The sequence below is a fragment of the Trichogramma pretiosum genome, unplaced genomic scaffold (assembly GCF_000599845.2).
Source record: "Trichogramma pretiosum strain Unisexual culture from Peru unplaced genomic scaffold, Tpre_2.0 scaffold17, whole genome shotgun sequence".
Classification (NCBI taxonomy): Eukaryota; Metazoa; Arthropoda; class Insecta; order Hymenoptera; family Trichogrammatidae; genus Trichogramma; species Trichogramma pretiosum.
This window is the reverse complement of record NW_019641225.1, coordinates 1,670,719-1,697,644: the sequence shown is the minus strand read 5'-3', so window position 1 is coordinate 1,697,644 and position 26,926 is coordinate 1,670,719. Positions and strand designations below refer to the sequence as shown.

The window sequence follows — 26,926 nt, the reverse complement described above, 5'->3', positions numbered from 1 at the left end:
CATCAATAAAGTTAGTTACTTACTTTGCTTTGATATATACAATTATTCTTACTTTGCCACTTGCAGGTTTACAAACAAAGGTACTCGCCATCTAGCGGTGGAGTCTTGAAGTATGGTCTAAGTTTTTTGAAACCATTGAATTTTCATTTTCAGTTACTCTAAAATTAGCTTATACTTTCTAACGCAAACATAACAGTATCAAATAAACGATAAAAAACATCGGTAAAAATCATCAAACTGGGCCTCGATTTTATACAATTATTTTGACTTAACCACTTGCAGATTTTAGTGATGAAGGTTCTCGCCATCTAGTGGTGGAGGCTCAAAGTATTATTATCGTATCTAAAGTAGTTGAAAACTGTGCTAAATTTTCTGAAACGATTTAATTATCATTTGCAAATGATTAAAAATACTAATATTCATGACATAATAACAACAATATAACAATCATTGTCAGAAATAAGCCAATCAATGATCATTATTTTAAAATATTATAAATCGTCGTTTTTTTATCGTAAAGCTACGATTAATGTTGAGCGTTTATGTCAGGGCAAAAATTATTCAATTTCACTCTCTAAAAACTTGAGTCGATCTTCAAATCAATTCGCGATATGCTAACAATATATACCGTAATTTTTTATACATTCAAATTAATTTAGATTGGAACTAGGTACTCGAAACTCATTTTTTGAGCAGTTTTGAATGAACAACAACAATTCGTGAATGAGTATACACTCGGTTGGTGCTAAACGGTATACAACAACGTCCGTGTACGCGCCGTCAACTCTCGACGGCGAATCTGGAACGTCAATATTTTAGGAAATCGCGTATAATTACCGACTAGATTTTTATCGAGATTATAGTAGCCGAGTGTACTTATAATACCATCGAATTAACAGTTATGCACTATTAGGTCAAAGATCCGTATCCTCACCGAAGAATGTTTTTTTTTCATTTTGTACAGTGTCTCGTATAGTCGAAAAAAATTTTTTCTTTCTTTCGGCTCTCGATGTCAAAGAATTTTCGAGCGTGAATTAAATGGAGCACGACGCAAGGAAGAGAAGTCAAAAACAAATCTTTTCGTGTCCGGCGAGGCGTGATTTATAATCGGAGAAACACATCGCGACGCGCGATTATGTACATTTCTTTTTTTCACACATACAGAGCACACATCGAAAACGATCGGCTAATCCGATCGCGTTCTACCGCGCGCGCCAAAGCAGCTATATAAGTCGTATCTAGCCCGCGAGACAAGACAAGACAAGACAAGACAAAAAAAAAATAAATCTCATCCATGGAGAAAGACAGAAAAAGATACACGTGTGCGTAAGCGAGAACTTTCTCTTTCATTCAAAAAGGATCATCGCGTATTCCCGAAAGTGCGCATCGTTTTCGAGCGTGTCTGACGCATAATAATATAAACGAAATGACGCTTATATACATTTGTAATTAAATAATGGTTAAACATCCAATTCACGAGCTGCTGTCGATAATAATAATAAAAAAAAGGAGACGAGTAAAGAAAGAAAGAAAAGAAAGGTGAAATTATCAATGAACCGTGCGAGGTGGTGGTATATACGAGTTTAAGCTTTCCTTATACTGACGTATAGACTCGTTCGGCGCCACGGCGAGAGATGTATCTGTGCTTTTCATTAATGTTAATGGAAGAACTAAGCGCGTACATGTATACGCGCGCGCGCGAAAGAGAGTGAAATCTCTCCTTCTATCGGTGTGTGTGCGAGAGACGCGTCTCGATGCATGTATATCATGGTCAGATACAGAAAAATAGTTAATAGGAAAAAAAAAGAAAGGGACTCGCAATGACGCAGATGATCGTGTTTCGTAAAGGTATGGGGCAATATTAATTGATGATTCATACAGACAATATTGCGCGTAGCAGTATTAGAACATATTACTATATTAAAGAAAAACAGTAAAAATACGTGTAAATCGCTTATTGAAAAAGAAAGCGCATCTCGTGTGGCGGTGCCAACTATACACAATGCCCGGAGCTGGATCATAGAACTGTATATAAGCCGAGGACGGTCAAAAGTTCAGTGCCACTCTGCGTGGTTCAGTCCCTCACTGTGTACGTTAAAAAAAACCAATAGCGCATTTGATTCGATATATCATATAGATGCTCCTTTGCAGTCCGTTGCAGCTGTCGGCGCGCCAAAAAAGCTCGCGCCAAAACTTTCACTACTATTGAGGCAGGTTTTACTTACTATACTTACTCGCGCAAGGTGTTAATCTACTTACGGCCGATTCGCTAAATGCTTTCTTTGCGTATTCGACGACTATTTTTTTTCTCTCTCTCTCTCTTCCAGCGAACTTCAACCTCGTTTATTTTTCCTTTATCTGTGTACATTCTGGCTCATTCGAGGAAGAGAAAAAAATGCATTTTAAAACGAAGTGTTTTGCAACTGCTACTCGCGCGAATATATTAAGGATTCAACGATCGCTTAACACCCTGGGTAATAATAATCGGCATAAACTCTTGATTTTACGCGCGCATCGCTCCAAGTTCTACGAATCACGCTCTCTTGCATATTACGTCGAAAATGTACTCTCGAGTCCTAACGGTTAGCTCGGCAAAAGCTTTTCATTTTCGTTCCGTGCGCAGCTTATTTGCAGATAAATCTCTCGGCTACAGCAAAAAACATAAATAAATTATTCGAGCTTGGGCGTTGTGTTTCGTTTTGTTCTTAAAGAAACGATAAGAAGTACACATGTACGAGGAAACGAGTCGCTATAGACCACGAGGTCACGGATGTTCGTTATTTTCGCGAGCTCCTATTTAGCTCTAATTCTCGTGCACGTGCGGGTGCGCGGCCGCGCACTTTCGCGATCCAATTCGAGCATAGTCGATATTAACAATGCTATGCACATTTCTTTTTTTTTTTTTTTTCGTAAAACAAACAAACCTATCCACTTTTATCAACATCGAATTTTCCAACATCGAATATCATTATAAACCCTGAATAAATGAGCTATTATATTATGTACGTTCGAGACGCGCACTCGCAAATTGTGCAAATATAAGAGAGCTGTCTATTGACTCTCTTTCTTTTTAAAAGCTCTCGATGCTCGTGCATACGTGCGCGCATTGCTTAGCCGAGATATTATAAGTGCACGAGGACGACGACGAGGCACTTTGACGCACGCGCTGGAAAATTTTCTACTTTTTCTATTTTACGACGCGCGTCTCGTCGCGACCGAAATTTCTTGCATATTTCATTATCTCAGACGCGTGTACGGAGAGAAAAAAAACATACTACCATCGTCGACCGCAAATTCAGGAAATTAATAAAAATAAAAAATAAATTGAATATGTATCGAAAGGTAATAACGATACGTAGACAGTTACGTTTTCTGCGCGTTTAGATCGTGGACGCGTCAACAACACCATAACTTTTCATCGCGTTTATGTAAAAACGATAAAAAAAAAAAGATATAATATAAATCGCGGAATCTCGCGACTTTCTTTTTCGATTATAATAATACACGTCGCGCGCGCGTCCTTTGACGCTGCTACACGCACATATCGATCGACGAAAAAAAAACAACAACAAAAAAACATACCTACCTGCGTGAATGAAAGCTGCTCCGTGCGCAGTGTATATAAAGTTACAATTATTATTCATGAACGCGCGTTTGTGCGGATAAAATAAAAAAGCTCCCAAGCCCGCGCGCGTCACGACTTAAACTTTTACTTTCTATCGCGGCGTGGCTGCTCTATACGTGACGTCGTCGCGTTGTCTCGCGGAGGTATTTTTTTTTTTTTAATTTTATTTATCAGTTTCGTCATGAATTACACTGATTTTTTTTTAATCCATCACGATTACAGGTGGAGAAACAAAGGTAAGTGAGAAACAAGACATTTCATAGAAATCTCTCTCTAAAGCCCCGTAAATTTGGCCACAGACGATCGAACTTGTTTCTTTCCTCTCTCTCTCTCTTTCTTTCCGTATATCGAAAGTGTGCGATCGCTCGAGCGCGTAAATTAATCTATATACAGTAGGGAAAAGTGCCGAAATCAAAATCACCGTGTACAAGTGTACGTATGTATGTGTATAATAGGCCCCGTTAAAGGCTGCGTGCTCGAGCTTACGCATACATACATATTTACATCTGCGTATACAGGTGAAGAGAGAGAAAAAAAAGAGGCAGACGTATAGACTCGGTAGCCAATTGCCCATAGCACCAGCAGCAGTAACAGCAGAGGGGATATGTATGTGCGTACGTACGTATAACGCAGCATCCGCGAGGTGTGGACGACGACGACGACGACGACGACGTCCCGAAGAAAGGGAAGAGGCATGTGTGCGTATATGAGTCGACAGATAAAGAGCACCATTCGAAATTTCTTCGCATTTTTCTCTCTCTCTTTCTCTGTCTAACGGAGACGCCTAAGCAAAAGGTGGCTGGCCGCTGCGGACGGCTGCTGCTACGGACGGCAGAATATAAATACTCTCGTCAGGACAACTGTCAAGACATATTCGGTTTCGTCTCGCAGCGGAGTACATCGTCACTTACAGTGTGTACCCACCCAAGTTACTTACAGTTGTTCGTCGTCAACGCGAGTGTGAATCACAAAGTTCGTTGTTTCAAAAGTTTGATCAAGAAGAAAAAAAAAATCAAAACCATGAAGTTCGTCGCTAGTTTGATCCTCGCCCTGGCCCTGTTCGGCGCCACGGCCTACGGCCAAGAGCTCAGCGAGTGCCTCGAGCAGGACAGCATCTCGTGCGTCCAGAGGAGCATCTACAAGAAGGCGCGCGCCTTCTTCGACCGTGACAGTTTCGAGCTCGTCAGCGGTGTGAGCTTGGTCAAGGTCCAGGGCAGAAGCGCGCGCAGCGGCGACAAAGCAGCTGCTGAACAAGCCGTTGAAAGCGCCGACGACATCATGACCAGACAGAACGCCATCGAGGGATACGTGGGTACCGAGGCCGTCAACTTCCTCAGCGGACGCAGCCTCAAGGTTAATATATTTTCGACGGTGTTGAAAAAATTGTGCACAGTGCGATCGATCGAGTGAAGTTTACTAACTCTTCCCCCCATTTCTTTAACACACAGGTCAACTTCGCCCCGATGGTCGAAAAGATCGGCAGCACCGCCCGCTCCCTGACCAGCTCCGTGCCCGCCGAGATCCAAGCCGTGGCCGACGACATCGCCGAGGGCCGCAGCAAGAAGAAGCACCTCATGAAGAAACTCATGCCCCTGATCATGCTCGCCAAGGTGAAATTCGGCGTCCTGGCCACCCTCGGCTACTTCGCCCTCGCCCTCATCGCCAAGAAGGCCCTGCTGGTCTCGTTCGTCTCTCTGGTCCTGTCCGCCATCGTCGGTCTCAAGGGTCTGTTCTCCAAGGGCAGCCAAGGTCACCACGACACCACCGGCTACAACAACGCCTGGGCCGGCAGCCAGAGCGCCGCCAGCTGGTCCGCCCCCGCCCCGGCAGCCTCCTGGTCCGGAGCCGCCGCCCCACACAGCTGGGACGAGAGCGCATCCGCCGCCGCACAGGCTCAGGCTTACTCCGGCTACCAGCACTAAAACGCGAACGGTTGACTTAGTCCACTACGTTAGGTATATAGAGTAAAAACAAGTTATTTAAAAAGAAAAAAAAACGTTATCTCTCGTCGGCCTTTGGTTGGTCGTCTCCGACGAAAAAGAAAAGAAAAGAGAAGCTTTATTGCTCTGGCTGCTGCCGCGGCGCACGCCGAGTTTCCTTTTCTCCCTTTTTTCGATATATTTGCACTCGAAGAAAGGAAGAAAAGGTTCGTGTGAGACGTCGAATCAAACGTAACGAGGTTCGAGACTCCACCGAGTCTTGAAAAAAGCCCGCATCATCCATCCGTCCATTTTAATTGTTAATATTTAAATGCATTACCTTCGGGGCACTTAGCGTTGATACGATACCGTTCGAGCTCGACCGTCATTTTTCGTAACCATGATCATTATCGCGCATTGTCATTCCATACTCTAGTGTACATAAATAATTTATCTTGATAAGAAAAAAAATCACATTATGCATTGCATTACACATTGAAGGAAAAAATGACTCGGCCGTTCGAGCGGACAATCCGCGGTGTAAATATAATATTTCTCATGAAAAAAAACAGGCGATTGCCATCAATGGCTAAACATTCGCAATCGTCTTCATCGTTGTTCTTCATCGATAATTGTTCATAATATGTGTATTGTTTAAACGATATCCCTCGGAATCTTTGTACAACTGCGACCGTTTTTTTGCTTTTTCTTCGTTAATGTTAACAAAAGAGACTAGTCGTTTGTTACCCATTTATAAATGCTCTCTGCGTCATGAAATAATAATGTGTGCCAGAACGTAACAAAAAAAAAATGAGAAGAAAGAGAAGAGAAACGAAAATTCACATTGTAACAACCGATCACTTGGGTGTTTTTATAAATACACTTTTGTTGAAAAAAAAACCAAATTGAATCACACACGTCTCGTGTACATATTAATTTCTTTCCTACACCTCCTCATTACCTCATACATCAGAGCTCGATGCCAATGATAACCTAATTCAAACGATATACAAGTATAATAAAACTGCGCAACAGCATGGATCGAGACTCTCTTTTTCACATAATATTATATCGGCCAAAAATCGCTGCCGCGTAACCGCTACTGCGCATATGTGTGCAAAGAGGATCGCGTACACGAAGAAGAAGAAGCAGAAGAGGTGCGCAATTAAGCCATCAGTTCGATAAACAAGAGATAGCTTGCCGAGCGTGTCGCGCTTTACCGTGAAAAGTCTTTTTTTTTCTTTTCCTTTACAGTTGGGAGCGCTTGTTCTCGTCATCGGGACTCGGGTCTTGTATGCACACACATGTGCGTGCGCGCGTGTGCACCTCATTCGAAAGCCTAAGCAAATAGAGAGACAAAGAGAGAGAGAGAGAAGAAAAGGAGGAAAAAAAGTCATTTGTGTACCTATACCCGATAACGTGTCATTGGCTACTCGAGTATGCACACACATACACACACGCGCATAGGTACAGTAGTGCACTCCCACGCAGGAGTCAGAGAATCAGCGAGGCGCAATCAGTGCAGTCCTTTTCGCTTGTCCGTCATCAAATCGGGGCCTTATATCTGCAGCCGGCTCGTTCGCGAGCGCACACGCACATCCTCGTAGGCGATCGTTGCTAGTCGTTGTTGTTTTTTAGTTCTCTCTGGCGATAAAGCATTCGTACATACAAATATATACGGAGCGGCGACGATATAGGAGACACAGAGAGGCTGGTAAAAAAAAAAACGAAGCAAATATATACAGTGTGCGTGAGCGTAAGTGTGCGTATGTGTACTCGAGCGTAAGGAATAAAATAAAATAACGTAAAAAAAGTACAACGTAAGACGACTACGACGACGACCAGGAAGAAGTGGGCTTCGCGTGCGCGCATCGCACGAACGAGCGAGAAGGGGACCGACCGCTGCAGCGCGTATGCACCACATGCACAGAGGAGAGTCCGAAGAGAGAGAAAGAGAGAGTAGGGACGCGCGACTTGGACCACACGAAAATTTCGCCTGAACTGGTTTGCTGCGAGCGCGAAAAAAAAGAGGCGGTGCAATAAAGGTACACTTACATGCGAACAAGCTCGTGTGTGCACTTATACACACACACGCGCATTTGTGCATTGCACTTCTTCTTCTTCTTCGTCGTCTTCTTCTCTCCTCTCTACCTTTTGGCCTTTCTGCGGATCTCGTCGGCGGCAAATACGACGACGACGACGACGACGTAAGTACGACGCCCAGTACTTTCGCGAGGTATATATACTAAAGGACCAACACCTGCGTGCTTGATTCGTTTCTCGGCTGCTTGTTCGGAAAGACGTGCAACTTGCATCATATACATATAACCCTATACATACGCATATCCGCATAGAGAGATATATTGTCGATTCCTCGGCAATAACTCGAACGAATATAATAAACGATCGACAACAACGACACGAATAAAATAAAATAATGAAGTTCATCCTAGTGACTGCGTCTCTGCTGCTACTGTTCGGGTGTTGTCGGGCTCTGACGGTCGACGAGTGCCTGCAAAAAGACAGTATAACATGTGTTCAGAAAAGTTTGTACAAGAGGGCGAAGGAGCTGTTCGAGAAGGACAGCTACGAGCTCGTCGCCGGAGTTAGTTTGGTGAAGAGCCACAGAGACGACGGAGCCCGTAGCGGTAACGGAGGAAAGGCGGCCAAGTACGAGGAGGAGATCGAGAAGGCGAGCGGAATCGGCGAGCGCCAGGCTGCACTGGAGAACTACATCAGCGAGGAGATCGGCGACTTTTTCACCGGGCGCAGCTTGAAGGTCAGTTGTTACAGCTGCAGTGTCGATCGTGCCTTTTTTTTTTGCAAACGCGTCGGTTTTTTTTTTCTTTTTGATTTAAGAAAAGATCTATATCGTTACAAAAATTTGTTCAACACAGATTAACTTCTTGCCTGTGATCGAAAAAATCGGCGAGTCCGCACGAGCCCTGAAAGAGTCGATCCCGGCCGAGATCAAGCAAGCAGCGAGCGACGTTGTCGAAGGTGAGTGTGTGTCACGTTTCTTAAAGCGTCTTGATAAGACGTGTAAACGCGCAAAAAAAATTGCATAAAATTTCAGCGAGATCATTGTTCGATAAAAAGAAAATTTCACGATCATCGCGAACATCTTCGATGATTCGATCTTTCCTTCGATTAAATCATGCACAAGATCGTAAAACGTAAGAGACAATCGATCGCCGATCTCGCCGATCGAAACTCGCGGCACGTGTATAATATTATAATACAAGTTACGCGTCGGCTCGATCGTGCTAATCGGCCCGGTGCGTACATAGTATATACAAGGAAAGCTGTGTCGTAATCACGCCGTGCAGTAACCCACATATAGACGCCGGCGCGCGCGCGAAGCTTATAAGCCATACAGGCACTCGCGCTTTCCCTCGCGGATCGCGCGTTGCTGCCTGCATCTCTCTCGAACGAAGCCAGAGCTGTGATGTGATTTTTTGTCGAACAGGTCGCGGCAAGAAGAAGCTGCTCAAGTCCCTGTGGCCGGTGCTGATCCTGGCCAAGGTCAAGCTCGGCGTGCTCGCCTCGCTCTTCTACTTCGGCATCACCCTCATCGCCAAGAAGGCCATCATCGCCTCTCTCATATCGCTGGCGATCTCGGCCTTCATCGGCCTGCGCAACTACATGACCAAGAGCATCAGCCACGACGCCACGGCCTACTCGAGCGGCTGGAGCAGCGGCGCCAACGCCATCTCGTCGGCGGGCTGGGCCGCCTCGCCCCAGTTGAGCGTCTCGAGCGGCCCCGCCATACCTTCGTCCGGATGGGCCGCGGCGCCTCAGGCCATACCCGGCGGTGGCTCCGGCTGGGAGGACATCTCCGGAGCTTACTCGGCTCAGAATCAGGCCTATCAAGCGTATCGTCACTGATTCGACACACATCTAAGTCGTGAATGATGATTATTATTTTTTTTTTTTTTTTTGATACCTGGACGAGTGAATGATTTGCTTGATTATATCGAGATTGAGAAAGAAAAAAATTCAAGTCGTTTTTTGTCGTTTTTCGAAAGTATCTAGTTAAGACTGTTCACGTATGAGATAACGATTACATAGATTTAGTCGACAGCAAATTTATAAAGCAAAAATGTTTGACAATCAAAAAGTAGAAGAGGATAGATTAGTTTATACTCGACACCACCATAAAATGTTACGTTATTGTTACTTACTTATTTTTTCATACAACGTATTATTATTTAATTTTTTTTTCTCTCCTAGACGTAAAAAAATAACGCCAATGGTTACATAACTTTTGTACATATCACTTCATGGTTACGTAAATTGCATAGTTTATAAATATAGCATTGTGCGAATTTAATCAAATTGCGGTACACATTGTAATTTGCTAAGCTCGCGAGCGCATCACATCAACTACATCGCTCAAAGACTTTCACTGCTGCGCCTGCTGTGTGCCGCGGATGATAATAATAATGCGTATTTAGCGGTTAATTTTTATTCTATCATAATTACAATCATCATTACATTAATTGTTTATATCATCAATGTCATTTTACTGTATACTTCACCTGCAACTCTGTTTTCCATCAATCATGTGTTTTTTTTTTCGTAAAAATTCGTTTTACAAATACAAAATGTGGTTTTGGTTATTTCTCCACTTTATGAACCTCAAACATTCAATATAAATTCGTTACAACGTGCGTGAATCATTGTAAAATTATCCTTTTAGCGTGTATAGGAAATTCAACCCGCAGTAGCGTTTCCGTTAAAGGATGTTTTTCCCTTCACGCATGAGCATATACGTATGTACGCGAGATGGCTTTTTATAACTTTCTCAAAATGTCGCTTTAAGTATGCCAACACACTATTTATTTTTTCCGGGTTTTGTCTGTATGTGTGTGTGTGTTTACTGCTGCGGCAAAAACAGCATTAAGTGTCCATTGAATCTGCACCGCGCGCGCAGCATTCTTCCGGCATTGCGGTAAAAACGCTACTACATTTATCGCGCTTTAAAAAACATGTGTGTTCCCGAAGACCTAAAATGTAAATTTTCCATCGAACTTTGAAAAAGACAAACAGTTCATAAACAATAGCCGGAGATTCGTGGGTCACTCGTTTATTTATGGTTTTTACTCGTGAATCGTTGCATCGAAAAGTAATCCCATTACCCAGCTCGTATCAATTATATTTCGTGCGTATTTTTCGTGCGGAATAAGTAGCACGCAATAATTCTACCACACATGCGGCGATCGATAATTTTTACCGTTATACCTTCAAAACTCGATCCTTCGGCGTTCGCGGGCATTAAAAAATTACGCACGCCTCGTAGTTTGTACACGTTGCATCTTTGAGAGATTCAATGTATAATATACGCGAATAAAAATGTAAAGTAATAGCCTCTTACATACGCCATGCATATACTCGAACGATCGCGCATCAAATTTAACAATCAATTAAATAAATACATTAATATATCACAAGTTGTAAACTGTGTGTGTGTATTGGCTCTCGGAGCTCAATTTGTGTGTTACCGATTTTCAAAAGTAGGTCGTCGATATATACACCCAAACGAATTCAGTGCGCGCGGAGTGCCCAGAATTTTCACGTGAAACATATAGGATACGTGGCGAAAATGCAATTTACTATTGGGATTATTTTTATCTCTCGAGTAAATTTCGAATTAAACGCATATAATACGTTCGAGCGTAGAAAGTACAAGAGTCGAGAATTAATTTGTTGGTAAAACGATGATAGAATCTTGGAGCAAAGAAAAAAAAAACATCGGTATACGTTTCAATTAGTCCGAGATAGTTCATTGATTGCGAGACTAATGAAGTTTTCTTAAATGAATTTTTCAAAAATCGATTGCTCTCTATATTAGCCAACTAGACGAACGACGAACGGTTTTGCCGTGTACAACATTTACCAGCGGGTACAATTCCTGCCGTATCGACGATCAGTATATAAAGCTTCTTGCCATTTTTTACGTGGATATAGAGAATAGCGAGTTTTTTTCAATAGTTACTGTGTACCGATCGATTACTATTTACCAACTAGTACGATGCATTTTTCTACGATTTAAATGGTCTGGTACTGAATGTAACAAAAAAGTGTCTTCACACGAGCTCGTAGGATCTAAGCAGCTTTTCATTTGACGAAGATTAAAATCGTTTAGCGATGTGCATGGACAACGCACTAAACTTCAAATTCCATATCGTTTTGAAAGTCACGCGTCAAATGAAAAGGCCAATATAGCGCATTCGAAATTTGGATCTGCACTGGTTTCATGTTCATCAAAATATAAAGATCTCATTCCCTAGGAAGTTTATTTTAGTGAAATTTCAACCAGGGTATAGTGAAAAAATTAATTTTCATGATTAAGGACGTAGAACAGTATTGGCTCAGAACCAAAACAATACGGATTTACTGAAATTGTATAAACTTATCATTTTAATAATATCATATCAAATTAAATGAGCATTGCTCCCACACGTTATATCATTATTTATTACCAAAAATTGGAATACTGCCATTCGCCAAAAATTGTAAATTATTAAAAGTCACAGCAAATCGTTTTTCAATGTGCTTATTGAATACATTAGACATTTATAAAGTAATAAAAAAAGTATATAAGTATCAATGGTAAAAAGTAAATAAAAATTGAAAACCCTAATAAATCTAAACCCAGTTGTACGTGACCTAAAAATCTTCTGGCACCATCTTGATAATGTGTACATATTTACTCTCTTTCTTTTTCGAACAAAAGAATCTTTTCAAATACTCTAGATATCTGAGCACTTTGATCTGATTAATATGGCGTCATAAAATATCTATGGAAATGATAACTACTTTTTTAGAAATAACTACCCCTATGTAAAACAAGTGCATTTGGCCAAGATGATGACAAATTTTAGAAATCATGACTGATCTCAAATATAAATTGAAATAATAATAGAGAAATTATTCTATATTATCATGTTCTTTCTTCCGAATGAATTAATTGTTTTTAAAAAATTATAATTAACGATTAAAATTTATCATGATAACATTAGCAAAGTTACATCACTAGTAGTGGGTTATGGAGCAAGCCACCCATGCAATGGCGTGACGACAAATTTTAGAATAAATATCAAAATTTTTTATTATTTATACACTCGATTCTGTGTGTCGAGAGTTTGTTAGAGAAGTATTTAGTTTTAGAAAGTTAAAAAAATCCTGGAAGGAATCGTTACCAAGTGAGTATTTAAGAATATTTGAATATAGTAAGAACAACAGACAAATCGGCATCTTAATTGTAAACAATATAATTTATTAACGATTTTAAAATAGTCCCTTGAAAACTGATCATGCCATTATAGTCAAAACAAGTTAGTTTAAATGTTGTCTTTCCCAACGAAACAATCCATTACATCAAACAGATAAATAAAACTTGTTCAATTTTCGTAATACTAATTAAAAGGACTCATCATTTAGTTCAGATACAAAAATGAATAAAAGTGATGAGAAAGCCGAAGAAGTTATCTTAAACTACAATTCAAGTGAACACGACGTAGTTTTTTCAAACGACGCAAAATATGTTTGTGATATTTGCCAGGAGGCATTTACACTGGAATCGAGCATGATAACACACAGAGACACAATTCATAATGAACGAAAAGATTACGCATGTGACATCTGTGAAGAAAAATTTGAGTTCCAAAGTCATTTGAGTAGACATCAAATAACGGTACACAAAGGCCGCAACGACTTTACATGTGACAGATGCGAGAAGAAATTTGTGAAAAAATCGAGTTTGTTTATGCACCAGAAATTAGTACATAAAGATCGTGAAGATTACTCATGCCCCAAGTGCGAGAGGAAATTTGAAAACAAATCTACTTTACTGAAGCATATAAAAATATTCCACGAAGTTTTCAAAGATTATTTATGTGAAATGTGCGCCAAGAGATTTGCAAGTAAGCAGAGTTTGCTCTTACACATAAAGAAAGTACATGACAATCGCAAAGATTTCACCTGTAATGGTCCCGAAAAGAAATTTAGAATAAAATCAAATTTGATTAAGCACCAAAATACAGTCCATGAAGGTCGCAAGGATTACGTATGTGACACGTGCGAGAAGACATTTAAACAAAAAAATAATTTGCTTATGCACCAAAAGACAGTACACGAAGGTCGGAAAGATTTCACATGTGACAAGTGTGAGAGAAAATTTACACGTAAATCGTGTTTGCTTTGCCACCAAATGACATTACACGAAGGTTGTTGTGATTTTGCATGCGACAAGTGTGAGAAGAAATTTGGAAACAAACCGACTTTGCTCTTGCACCAGAACACAGTACATGAAGGTCGCAAAGATTACGCATGCGACAAGTGTGAGAAAAAATTTGGAACTAATTCAGATTTATTGAAGCACCATAGGATAGTCCACGAAGGCCGGAGAGATTACACGTGTGACAAATGCGAGAAGAAATTTGGACAAAAATGGAATTTACTTTCACACCAAAAGACAGTACACGAGGGTCGGAAAGATTTCACATGTGACAAGTGTGAGAAGGCATTTAAACAAAAAAATAATTTGCTTATGCACCAAAAGATAGTACACGAAGGTCGGAAAGATTTCACATGTGACAAGTGTGAGAAAAAATTTACACATAAATCGAGTTTGCTCTACCACCAAATGACATTACACGAACGTTGCTGTGATTTTGCATGCAACAAGTGCGAGAAGAAATTTGGAAACAAAGCGGCTTTGCTTTTGCACCAAAACACAGTACATGAAGGTCGTAAAGATTATTCATGCGACAAATGCGAGAGAAAATTTGGACAAAAATCGACTTTGCTTTTCCACCAAAAGACAATACACGAAGGTCGCAAAGATTTTGTATGCGACAGGTGTGAAAAGAAATTTGGGCGAAAAGGGGGTTTAGTCAAACACCAAATAACAGTGCACAAAGGTCTCAAGGAACGCTCTTGAGACAAGTGCGAAAAGAAGTACTGCGTGATAATTGTAAATTTATGTAAATCGCGTCAAGTGTCCCCGCCTCTTTTTGATTTGATTTTTCATATTTCATTCTGCTTCCTAAGGGTGAATATGAAAAAATTATTGAATTATGATTTTTTATGTAAAATTTGATGAGAAACTCAAATTTGATGTCAGAAATCATATTCATAACCTCCAAATACATTAATTTCTAAAATTCAGTCTCAGGGCCAAAAATAAACATGTTCGTATCCAGCCATATGGCCAATATTGCAATATGTTCATCAATTCATCAAAATACCACTACTGATAAATTTTGGTCATCGGCAGACAAACAGACTTCATTATTAAACATGATCTGAGTCAAGAATAGAGGAAAATCAAAGAAAAACCATGTTTTATTGACACATATGATGCTCAATAATGAAGTCTGTTTATCTGCCGATGACTAAAATTTATTAAAAATTGTAGTTTGGGGTATCGATGAACATATTACAGTTATGGGCTAAGTGGGGCTGTTGGTACTGCAGCCTCCGTGTATAATAATGTAGTCGGGTCCACACTACAATTATTCTGACTCCAAGTCAGTATCGAGCTCCCATACAAGCTCGAGGGATGAAGGTATAAAAGAAGGTGACAACGAAGGTATACTTGTGAAGTCGAAATCAATTTATTGTCGGCAAGCCGTTAATTAAACTTGAGTAGAGAGCAGTCAATGTTCGCGTCTCGAGGCTTCGCAATGATCTCGTCGACGCAGCGACCGTTACACGTGCAGTCGGGTGACGAACGCGCTATCGTCGCTCGCGCGTGCGCGTTACAATGTCGAACGTACGGCGCGTTCACACTCGTGAAATGTATTGAAACTCGTGTCGCGCAAGGTGCTTTCACACTTAAACATGCGCCAAACCCCACAATACTCCCCCTCTAAAAAAAAAGGAAAAAAAAAGTAAGGTTTAACCTTCTTTTTTTTATATCAAAAATAAATAAATAATACAATCACAGTATTTAAATATACATATTTCAGCTTAATACATTCTTTCTTAAATCGACTTTTGGCATACTTAATCACTCTGTGTTTCATTTAAACAAACATAACATTTTCATACATCTTGAGTATTTAAATCAAAAAATTTTTAATTTTCATAACAAAGTATTACTCAGATTCATAAACGTATTGAACATGCTATAAATTTAACGAATTATGCTACAACGCTTAATGCAAAGAGTTCTTAAAAGAATTTAATATATACAGTATTATATTTAGTAATTTGGTATAAACTTAACAGCGTTTTTACTGTTAATAATATTTACTTTTTTTGCAGACTTAAGTCTATATAACCACAACGGTAACTTGCTTAAAGCAAAATTAAGAAGTTGAACAACAATACCACTTTGCAGAACCGGAACTATTATTTCTAAATCTCCCATTGGATAGAGAGAGCTACACTCGATAGTCACAACCTTCAAATTTTCACGCGGAATGCAACTCAAAACCTGTTTCAAATTAGGTGTACAGCTAAACTGTAACGTTTTTAGCCTCAGCAATTGTTTCAGAGATGTGGGTTCAATTATTTCTAAATTAAACAATATTAAGTGCTCAAGATTAGGCAAATTGCATAATAAAATATGCAAAACATTATTCAAAAAGACTGCATTAGTAATATCCAGGTAACGTATTTTTTCGCATTCGCTGAAGCTAAAAACAGGTGCCGGTGCACCTTCAATAATAAATGGTTGCTTAAAAGTGAAGGTCACGTGACTCAGAGATTGCAGGTCAGAAAACAACGCTTCGAATAAGTAGGCAATATTTTCGTTAAAATCTGGCGTCGAAACATTGTGGAAAAGCAAAGAATTAATATTATTATTTAATCTTAAAGCGTCAGCAGTTTCTCCGAAGGAGAGCTGTATACAGTCAATAATTTTTATTTCAGAAGCTTTTGAATCTTTTAGACAGGATCCGTGTAACCAGAAGGTGTTTCTGAACTCCAATCTCTTCGTATTTATTTTCGCAATCGCTGAGTCACAGCGAGAACGCGTTTCGCCAATGACACACTCGTTCAATACAAACTTTTCAGCTATGTAATTTAAAAATACATGATTCGTTTGAACCATACTTAAATCTAGTACTCGTAACGCGACTACGTCCGAACTTCGCCGACTGCATCCAACGCTATAAACTTTCTCGATCGCACGCTTACACAAATCGTAGTTATAATCATAATATTTACTATTAAATGTGATCGAATGAGGTAGGAAACGTTTAAAATGTTTTTCGATGAAATCATATGGTGCGTCTAATGAAAAAAGCGGCCAAGCGAAGTCAAAATGATTAGAGTAGAGAATTTCAAGCGCTATGGGATGGTTACATAAGGCAAAAGTGAGATTTAAAGCGGCATCAGATCTAAGAGTACTATAAACCCTCGACAGTATAGGTCGACAACGAATAAATGTGTGTGCCTCAAAAGAGGCTGAAAATTCCTGACGCAAAAACATAACTGGGTGAGCAAGACCGGCGTAACATTTATCAGGCTTGATATTTGCATAACAAGGCTCGAATTTATTTTCCTTAACGTTAAAAAAACCAACGTCAAGCACACATGTAAGCGCAGCACTCTGAAGACGTAGAGATGCAGCAAGGGTCTTGCAATGAATAATACAGGTGGTTCTCTTAGATTTCTTATCTCTGGGGCGCTTGATACTCTTCAACTCAAAATCTGAGGTACGCGCTACGCTAAGTAAACTCATAAGTTCGATACGAGTCATAAACGAGTGTATATTATATAAAAACAATTTCAATACTGGCCGACCACCAATTATTAATACTGGCATATCCGGAAGTCTTAAACGTGGAGGATCCTCCGGTCGCGCGTCAATTGAAGATTATCAACTTCTCGTTGGGGTAAACTAGCTGGATCGTAAGGGTCAAAGGTAATAAGCGGTGGTGTGCCTGAGGCATTTATACTAGAATTGCGCTGAGTCGAGCCAACCTCTTGCGGAAGTGGAAAACCAAAATAATTAGTTGATGACGACTGTACACTAGGCTGAGCAGGAGAAGAGACAACAGAAGGCCGCGTATTAGATAAACCATTACCAGGACTCGAATTATTAGTCCCGCCTAAATTTGCAACAGGAACCGACGCAGCCACGTCCGCCGACGGAGTAGCGCCAATCAAACGCTCACTCGCCTGTACAGGCGCAGTCAAAGGCCGATCCAAAATTGCTTGCTTCAGATCTCTCATACCTGCCGCCAATAAGGATAAAGTATCTTTAATATCCGAAAAAGGCGTAGAAATTTCAGCCTGTGTGACCGTCGAAACTTCTTCGATCAAAGTCATTATGTCAAACTCAAGCTAATTCAGGGTAAAGGAAGAGATAAGCGAATGAAAAAGAGATGAAAAAATGATATGACTTCAATCTGGGAAAAGCGACGCGAGATTGAATGATGAAAGATGAATCAATGAGAAAAAAGATACTATGAAAATGAAAATGGCTATCCTATAACCCGAATAAAACTCTTATATTAACAATAACAACATTACAATCAATCAATCCATACAACTATAAGTTTTGCTCGCAGGCAATTCAAAAACACGCTCGATGATTCTAAACGCGTACAATTGTTCTCACAAAATCCGAAAATTCCCGAGGCGACAGCGTACTCAGCATATAAACAAACAAAATAAATACTAAAAATGTCAAAGGCAAGCTTACGCAATGTGCCGTGCTCAAAGTATTGTTATTGAAAACATCAATAATCTCAGTTGAGATAAACAGTCATGTAAAAGTCAGATAGACTGAACTGCCTGAATTGAAAATAACTACAATTCAAAAGGCAGAAAATATCTAAACAAATTTGTGTCTTGTAGACAAGAAAACAAAGTCAACAACGTAGATATAACACGACTGACAAAACTCAATGTCAGAGTCGAAAACAAATGTATTAATATCTATCTAGAATACAAATAATACTAGATAAATTATTGTCAAAGTATCAACAATGTAATAATATTAAGCTTGAAATCAGCACCGGCTAAGCACTACAAGCGATCTCTCACGTCGCAAGCAATGATCGATAAATAATCGAGGGACAGAGCATAAATATGTGCTGACTTTCAATTGAAAAACAAAAGGTAAAGGTATAAACAATGTATGAAGTCGAACTTGAAATCAGCACCGGCTAAGCACTACAAGCGATCTCTCACGTCGCAAGCAATGATCGATAATAATCGAGGGACAGAGCATAATATGTGCTGACTTTCAAGTAATCAAATAATTAACAAGAGGTAAGCTCAATGAGCAAATACCCAAAAATAATATTGAAAGATTTGCTTGTCGCAAAAAATAACGCTACGTGGTTCATGAAGCCACGAAGAGCGCTAGAAAACATACAACAAAATTACGATGTGCGTAATTGGTATGTGAGAATCTCCTGGCCAAAGGGAGATAATACGAGTACGGTTGTACAAGTTAAGTGTGCAATGCACAAAGAAGACGCCACGCGGTTAGCTATGCCGCGTAGGGCGTAATTTGAAAATTAAAATAATCTTAAATAATATTTCTGAGACTCAAATACGAGTAATGTCAAAATTTAAATTTTACTGAAATATGTTCATGATAATACACAACAAATAATATAACACAGAGATCTGCTGCTGTGAAATTTGCTACTATAATTATTGTTGTCGAAATTTGCTGCTGTGAGGACTGCTGGTATGAAAGATAAGCTGAGCACGAGTTACGCAAGCTACCGACAAGAACAACAAACGGTGCTCACGGTCAAATTCCACACACTCTAATAGTACCACTGTCGACTCGGAAAATTCGAGAAATTGTATACTTGCGAAAAATAAAATTCCAAAAATTCGAAAACTCTAAATGCTTCGAGTCCGCAAAAGAAAATATTAATGACAAAATGGCAATTTTTGCACTTAAAATATACCAAATTTGCAAGCTTTAATTTCACGACACTCACACGCATACATTCAAATTATTGAATTCTCGCCAATAAATTATCTCTGCTTTCGCTAAACGCACGCTCGAAAAACGCAAAAAGAAACTCGCGACGATCGAATATAATTCACGCGAACACATGCCAAACAATAAATAATCAATGTCTGCGCAAGCAAATAAAACTAAATTGGAGAATTTTCGTCCATTACAAATGACTCACAATGCTCATGGCAGTATCAGATGTCAATCGAATGAAACAGAAAATCCCACAAAAAATGTGAAAGATGCAATTCAAAATAATTATGCTTGCAAAGACATATCGTATCGCATAAATACTTAAATTACGCGAGCGCGATTGGATGCAGTCGGCGAAGTAAAATAACGAACTTACGAGCGCGCCAAATTTCGTAGATCGCGGTACGACACCTCGGAGCCGCCTTGAAGATGATCCAAGTCCATGAGTAGCAAAATGAAGATGACCACGATGAATTGATCGGAGCAGGCGATGAACTCGTCGTCTCGCCGAATAAGCAGCAGCAGCAGCAACTGGCCCGGCCGGCACAGCAAATGATGTTGGCGATGGTACGCCAAAATGGCCGCCGTCAGCTCCAAAACTCAGCAGCAGCGGCAAAAATTATCCAAGCCGCGGAGAACCAGCAGATGATGTTGAGCCAAAAATCAGCAGCAGCAGCAGCAGCGCACGATGTAATTTGGCGAAGTCGAGCAGCAAAAATGAATTTCGTTTGCTCACATCGAGCGGTAACGAAAAGGCGACAGCAACAGATACTGCGTCGCAACTCGAATTCTGCCGGCGCCGAGCTGTAAGCCGAGACGACGGACTTGAACTCCTCTCACTCGGCAGGCCAAAAGTCGAACAGAAAATTGGATGATTTGAAAGTATACCTTCCGTAGGCGTTGTCCCTGTAGATGTTCTTGACGAGATCACCAGTATGGGCTAAGTGGGGCTGTTGGTACTGCAGCCTCCGTGTATAATAATGTAGTCGGGTCCACACTACAATTATTCTGACTCCAAGTCAGTATCGAGCTCCCATACAAGCTCGAGGGATGAAGGTATAAAAGAAGGTGACAACGAAGGTATACTTGTGAAGTCGAAATCAATTTATTGTCGGCAAGCCGTTAATTAAACTTGAGTAGAGAGCAGTCAATGTTCGCGTCTCGAGGCTTCGCAATGATCTCGTCGACGCAGCGACCGTTACACGTGCAGTCGGGTGACGAACGCGCTATCGTCGCTCGCGCGTGCGCGTTACAATGTCGAACGTACGGCGCGTTCACACTCGTGAAATGTATTGAAACTCGTGTCGCGCAAGGTGCTTTCACACTTAAACATGCGCCAAACCCCACAACAGTATTGGCTATATGGCTGGATACGAACAAGTTTATTTTTGGCACCGAGGCTGAATTTTAGTAATCAAGGTATTTGGAGGTTATGAATATGATTTTTGACATCAAATTTTACATAAAAAATCATGTTTCAATAATTTTTTCATATTCACCCTTGGGAAGAAGAATAAAATCAAATTACAACTCTGATCCAAGAGGGGGGACAATTGACGCGATATAGCCCATATAGATATCTTATAAGTATGCTTTTCAAAAATTTCAATAAAAATCGTGCTGAAACGATTGTGCATTACCTGATCCTCGATCATCCAATTATCATTACACCTTTGTTCAGTGCCAAGGTGATTTTTGAATTAGAATAAATTTCACGGATTGCAAAATAATAACTACTCTCTGTACGTTTTTTGACTATTTTGTTCCTGTAGCTCTTCGTGCGCCGATTATCTTCGAGTTTTTTCCCTGCTTTAAATGGTACTGTAAAATTATGCCATTGGCGCCAATCACGTCATAGCTCGGGAGCGGCAAATTTTGGAATGAATACCATAATGTTTTATTATCTACTTACTCGATCCTGTCTATCTAGAGTTTCTTTTGGAAGTATTTAGTTTTAGAAAGCCGAAAAATTCCTCCAAGGAATCGTCACCAAATTAGAATTTTAAATTGTTTCTCATATTGTAAAAACAACACATACTTTAATTGTAAACAATGTGATTTATGAACGATTTTGTCATAGTCCTTTAAACATTGATCATGTCTATAGCAAAAACAAATTAGTTTGAATGTTGTCTTTCCCGACAGAACAAGCCATAACCCAGAAAAATTAAATAGAACTTTTGTGATAGTAAATACACAGATTTATCATTGATTTGGTCTCTAAAATGGATAAAAGTGAGAATAACCCCGAAGAAGTTATCTTAAACAACAATTTAAGTGAACACGACGTAGTTTTTTCAGACGATGCAAAATATGTTTGTGAAATTAGCCAGGAGGCATTTACACTGGAATCAAGTATAATAACACACCGAGACACAATTCATAATGAACGAAAAGATTACTCTTGTAACAAGTGCGAGAAGAAATTCGAGTTCCGAAGTCATTTGAGTAGACACCAAATATCGGTACACAAAGGCCGCAACGACTTTACATGCGACAGATGCGAGAAGAAATTTGTGAAAAAATCGAGTTTGTTTACGCACCAGAAATTAGTACATAAAGATCGTGAAGATTACTCATGCCCCAAGTGCGAGAGGAAATTTGAAAACAAATCTACTTTACTGAAGCATATAAAAATATTCCACGAAGTTTTCAAAGATTATTTATGTGAAATGTGCGCCAAGAGATTTGCAAGTAAGCAGAGTTTGCTCTTACACATAAAGAAAGTACATGACAATCGCAAAGATTTCACCTGTAATGGTCCCGAAAAGAAATTTAGAAAAAAATCAGATTTGATCAAGCACCAAAATACAGTCCATGAGGGTCGGAAAGATTTCACATGTGACACGTGTGAGAAGACATTTGGACAAAAATCGTACTTGCTCCTACATCAAAAAACAGTTCATGAAGGTCGCAAAGATTATTCATGCGACAAATGCGAGAAAAAATTTGGACAAAAATCAACTTTGCTTTCCCACCAAAAGACAATACACGAAGGTCGCAAAGATTATTCATGCGATAAATGCGAGAAAAAATTTGGACAAAAATCGACTTTGCTTTTACACCAAAAGACAGTACACGAAGGTCGGAAAGATTTCACATGTGACAAGTGTGAGAAAAAATTTACACGTAAATCGAGTTTGCTTTACCACCAAATGACATTACACGATGGTTGCTGTGATTTTGCATGCGACAAGTGTGAGAAGAAATTCGGAAACAAACCGGCTTTGCTTTTGCACCAAAACACAGTACATGAAGGTCGTAAAGATTACCTATGTGACAAGTGCGTAAAAAAATTTGGAACTAAATCAGATTTATTAAGGCACCAGAGGGCAGTCCACGAAGACCGTAAAGATCACCCATGTGACAAATGCGAGAAGAAATTTGGACAAAAAAATAATTTGCTTATTCACCAAAAGACAGTACACGAAGGTCGCAAAGATTTTGTATGCGAAAGGTGTGAGAAAAAATTTACACTTAAATCGAGTTTAGTCAAACACCAAATAATAGTGCACGAAGGTCTCAGGAAACACACTTGAGACAAGTGCGAAAAGAAATGATGATTGACAATTGGAAATATGTACAAATACTCATACGTATGTTCTTTAAACATTTCAATAAAAATTGGGCTGCGATGTGTTGTACCAAAAACCTCGGTCGTTCCACTTTTATTACAATTTATTTACTGCGAAATATTTACAGCTCTTCGTGAATGTTGAACAAATTCATGGGTGGAAAAAAGATATCCCGAATTGTAAGATTGGCTTGATGTTTCTCTTAATACAGAAAATTTAGCTTATTATAAATATTGCGTAAAAGACTTGACAACGTGGACAAAAGTGTTGAGTCTGCGATAATCCTTTTATGTAGCTTTATGTTTTACAGACTGCATTATTTTAAGCAATGTATTTTTAAGTAGATTCAAATCAACCAAAGTCATAAAAAAGCCGATTTGTCCTATGCAAAAGATCGAGCTCACAAATATCTTGAAAAAACAAAAACTTTCCATAATAATCAATGAATCTACTGACCGGGGCATGGCGCATTGAACGACACGAAACAAGCATAAGGTAAGCGGGGGTATTACTGCGCAGCACCTATTACTGCGCAGAAAATGATTGTTTATGACAATTGTATTGTAAATTAATGAGTAATAATGATTTTAAATAATAGATATTGTCCTCCCACAATATTAATAAAAAAAAATTAACATTAAAACATAAATTTATTAATGTAATATCGATTTGAAATTTAACACCTCAATTGAGCTATTTTTTACGAAAGAAATTGCCGATAACACCCATAGAAAAGTACTTGTAACTTTTTACGTATGTGACAATTTGGTTTGCAAATATCATTTTTACTTACTTAGTATATCTATTTTATTAATACGTCGATATTAGTTTGATTAGTTATATTTTTCTACAATAAATTTGAAAAATAAATTTAGTTACGTATTTTGAACCGATGTATCAATTACTGCGCATTGTATGTACCTATTACTGCGCATATATATAAAGCATTTCATTACAAGTGTCTGCGCGGCCCAATTAAGCGAAATCACTCAATTTCCAACTCACGTAAAAAGTATCGAAATGCACCTAGAAGAAAAAGGGAACCCATCATTTCGATTGGGAAATTACCTCAGCTTTCCGATGGTGTGGTCAGATTTTCCGAAATTTTCCATTTTTATCCGGAAAAATTGACATAAAGTTTAAAATACAAATATCTGAAAAAGCCCATTTTTAAGATTTTTTTAAATAGTCGCAATCGATAGCTGAGGAAATTTCCTATCAATTTGCAAGTTTTCAAAGTGTGAAAATGATTATTACTTGGTAAATACTTAGTAAATACATAGTAATCACGGAAAATTCAGTGCGCAGTAATAGACACATGCCCGCGCAGTAATTGGTGCATCGGTTTTTTTACAATTAATTATTTTTTGAATAATTTTATCTCATAAACCCCAAAAAAAACGTTTTTTATGCTTTAACGAAGCTCTTACCTGTTAGAAAAATGATTACCGATATCAAAATAATTTTTATTTTTTGTTAAATCTACTTCAGAATCCGAGGTGCGAAAGGTGCGCAGTGATTCCCTTCCTTTACCCTATGCTAACTAGTAGCAAATAACCGAAAAAGTTATGAAATCTTTCATAGATGGAGATGTCCCCACCAAAAATATGTTCTGCTTTGGCTCTGACACATGCGATCGTATGTTGGCAGTAGCTAGTATTGGCCCCGAGCGTTCACATAGCGTGGCGCTTTCTCATGTTAATTCTCATAAGAAAAAATTTAGTTCGAGCGGCCGACGCTGGCATTTTTTCAGGACGCGTCCTGTTTTTCCATAAGATTACGTGTAAATGGTGACTGTAGCGCCACTCTAAGCTCCGCCCAAACGCTCAGAGCGAGTATTGAAAACAAATAATTTGAATGTTTTTTATACAAAATGCCCTGCTCACACGGAACAACTTGCCGTAAAAAATGCAATAAAAGAATTTTCGGATGACGCTTAAAATTTTTTATCGCTCATTATTAACTTTGTATTTGCAAGCGGTAAATGATCAAAATTTTGGCACCATGTTCAAGAAGAATGTAAAGTAGATCCGTTGAAAATGGTCAAAGTAAAAATGAGAAACTGATGGTATTAACATTAACGGAAAAATAATCCGAGGTTCTGTAATATTTATCAATGGGGACAATTTAGGTAGTCACGGACTTGGGGGCTTTGTTAAAAATTTTTCAACTGCTAAATAAATCTGTCGGTTTTGTGTATTATTCCGTAAAGATTTTTATGAAATCGGCGGGTCCTGTAAGATAAAAAGAAAGATTATGAAGGTGTAAAATTTGACTCTGCTTTCAATTCATTAAATTATTATTACGTCTGTGCACCTGGATTACCACCTTGCTTAGAGTCACGATTTGTTCGAGGGGATTGTATCTTTTGATCTCATGCTCTGATTAATTATTTTATAAATGACATGGTTTGATTAGGAATATTTGAATAAAAAAATTACGATACTGCTACATCGCCAAAGCTGTCCCCCCATGGAGCGGGAGGAGGATCAAATCGGACCATGCCCAAAAAGCAGTCAAAGCAGGCGGCCACCGACTTAAATAGTATGTAGTGTTCCTTTTTTATTTCGGGATTTTTCGCATGGCGGGGTAAAACTCGATTTTGAAATGGTTCAGAAAAGTCACGTAATCAGAAAGTCACGTAATTTCAAAAATATCAAAAAATCTTTGAGTGAAAAGCACGAACTGCTTCAAAGCTTTATTAGCTTAGGTAGTGATATAAGATTGTAACTTGATTTTCATGAATTAAGTGATTTTGATGTAAAATATTATAATCCAGAAGTCCAAAACGCTTTCAGTAATTTTAAGCAAACAGACAATTTAAGACAATGTAGCAAAGTAACTCATTTGGGTACAGAATATAAAAAAGGTTAATGTGTTTGCAATAAAAGTAGTAGCTACAGGTATGAGGTATGTTTTTTATTGTAGAAGGTCAAAAACAATAAAACCTTTTCTATTTGCTGATTTTGCTGTGGTAGAAAGGATTAGTTCAATGATCTTGAAAAGAATTTTATTTAACAAAAAATATAAATAGTATTTATTTTATCAACAAACTATAGTTAATGTATGGTACGATATTTAGTATAAATGTGTGAATAAGGTCGTATATCAGCATATAATGTTAAGTTCAAACTTGCTTTTACCATCGAGTCATACTCGCGGTCCTCAATCTGAATTCTATAGATTGCCTTCAAACACACCACACAGTGTCTTGCTTTCAGCAAGCCGGTCTGCACCGAAAATAGCCAGCTAGTAGCATACAGCACATCGCCCCGCAAATGACTGCTGTAGCATCAATACACTGTGCCGGGAGATCGCCTCTCTTATATGCCCAGAACTAGTCTTATTTTGATGCGCGTGCGACAATTCGCGTCGACACCACCTAGCGGTGACAAGTTCAAACAATGTGTAAATCGGAAAAATATGTATGATTTTGAATATTAAAGATAATGCGTTCATTCTGTCCGTCCTTTACGACGCGCTACTGTGGCCCCAATGATCCTAAACATTGTGCACTCGGTCCATCGAGCCTATACGCTCAATGCCTCGAATAAACTTAAAAACTAGAGCTTAAAACTAGAAATAAAATACCCAAGTCAGAACGCTACAGAAGTATAAGCTCATTTTTGACACACCACTTCATCGCGGCTGACCGACTTATCGAACACAAGTAAGCACCTCGTATCGATCCTTGACGTTCGAAAGCGCCTTTCGAGCTGCCTACCTAAAAGCCAGAAAATCTCTCGATTCGAGATGACGCTTGCTCGCGCGTCAAGTTCGTTCTTTATGTGCATACGAGTGCTAGGTAAACGGGCAAATGTCATTATTCCATTCAAATCACTCGATCCTTTCCTTGTCGAAGTCGACATGTGTAGGCGCGCGCACAAAC

The 26,926-nt window shown here is 39.2% G+C and overlaps 2 protein-coding genes across 2 annotated transcripts; both read left to right on the top strand.

Annotated features, from left to right (window-relative positions):
• Window positions 1–4,645: 4,645 nt before the first annotated feature.
• On the top strand, window positions 4,646–5,547 carry LOC106649082. Its single transcript, XM_014366354.1, has 2 exons — window positions 4,646–4,978; window positions 5,074–5,547. Exons 1-2 carry the CDS (start codon window positions 4,646–4,648, stop codon window positions 5,545–5,547), a joined length of 807 nt encoding a protein of 268 aa, XP_014221840.1.
• A 2,434-nt stretch (window positions 5,548–7,981) lies between these two features.
• On the top strand, window positions 7,982–9,432 carry LOC106649081. The gene is made up of 3 exons (XM_014366353.1): window positions 7,982–8,323; window positions 8,442–8,544; window positions 9,014–9,432. The coding sequence occupies exons 1-3, from the start codon at window positions 7,982–7,984 to the stop codon at window positions 9,430–9,432; spliced, it is 864 nt and encodes a 287-aa protein (XP_014221839.1).
• Window positions 9,433–26,926: the final 17,494 nt, after the last annotated feature.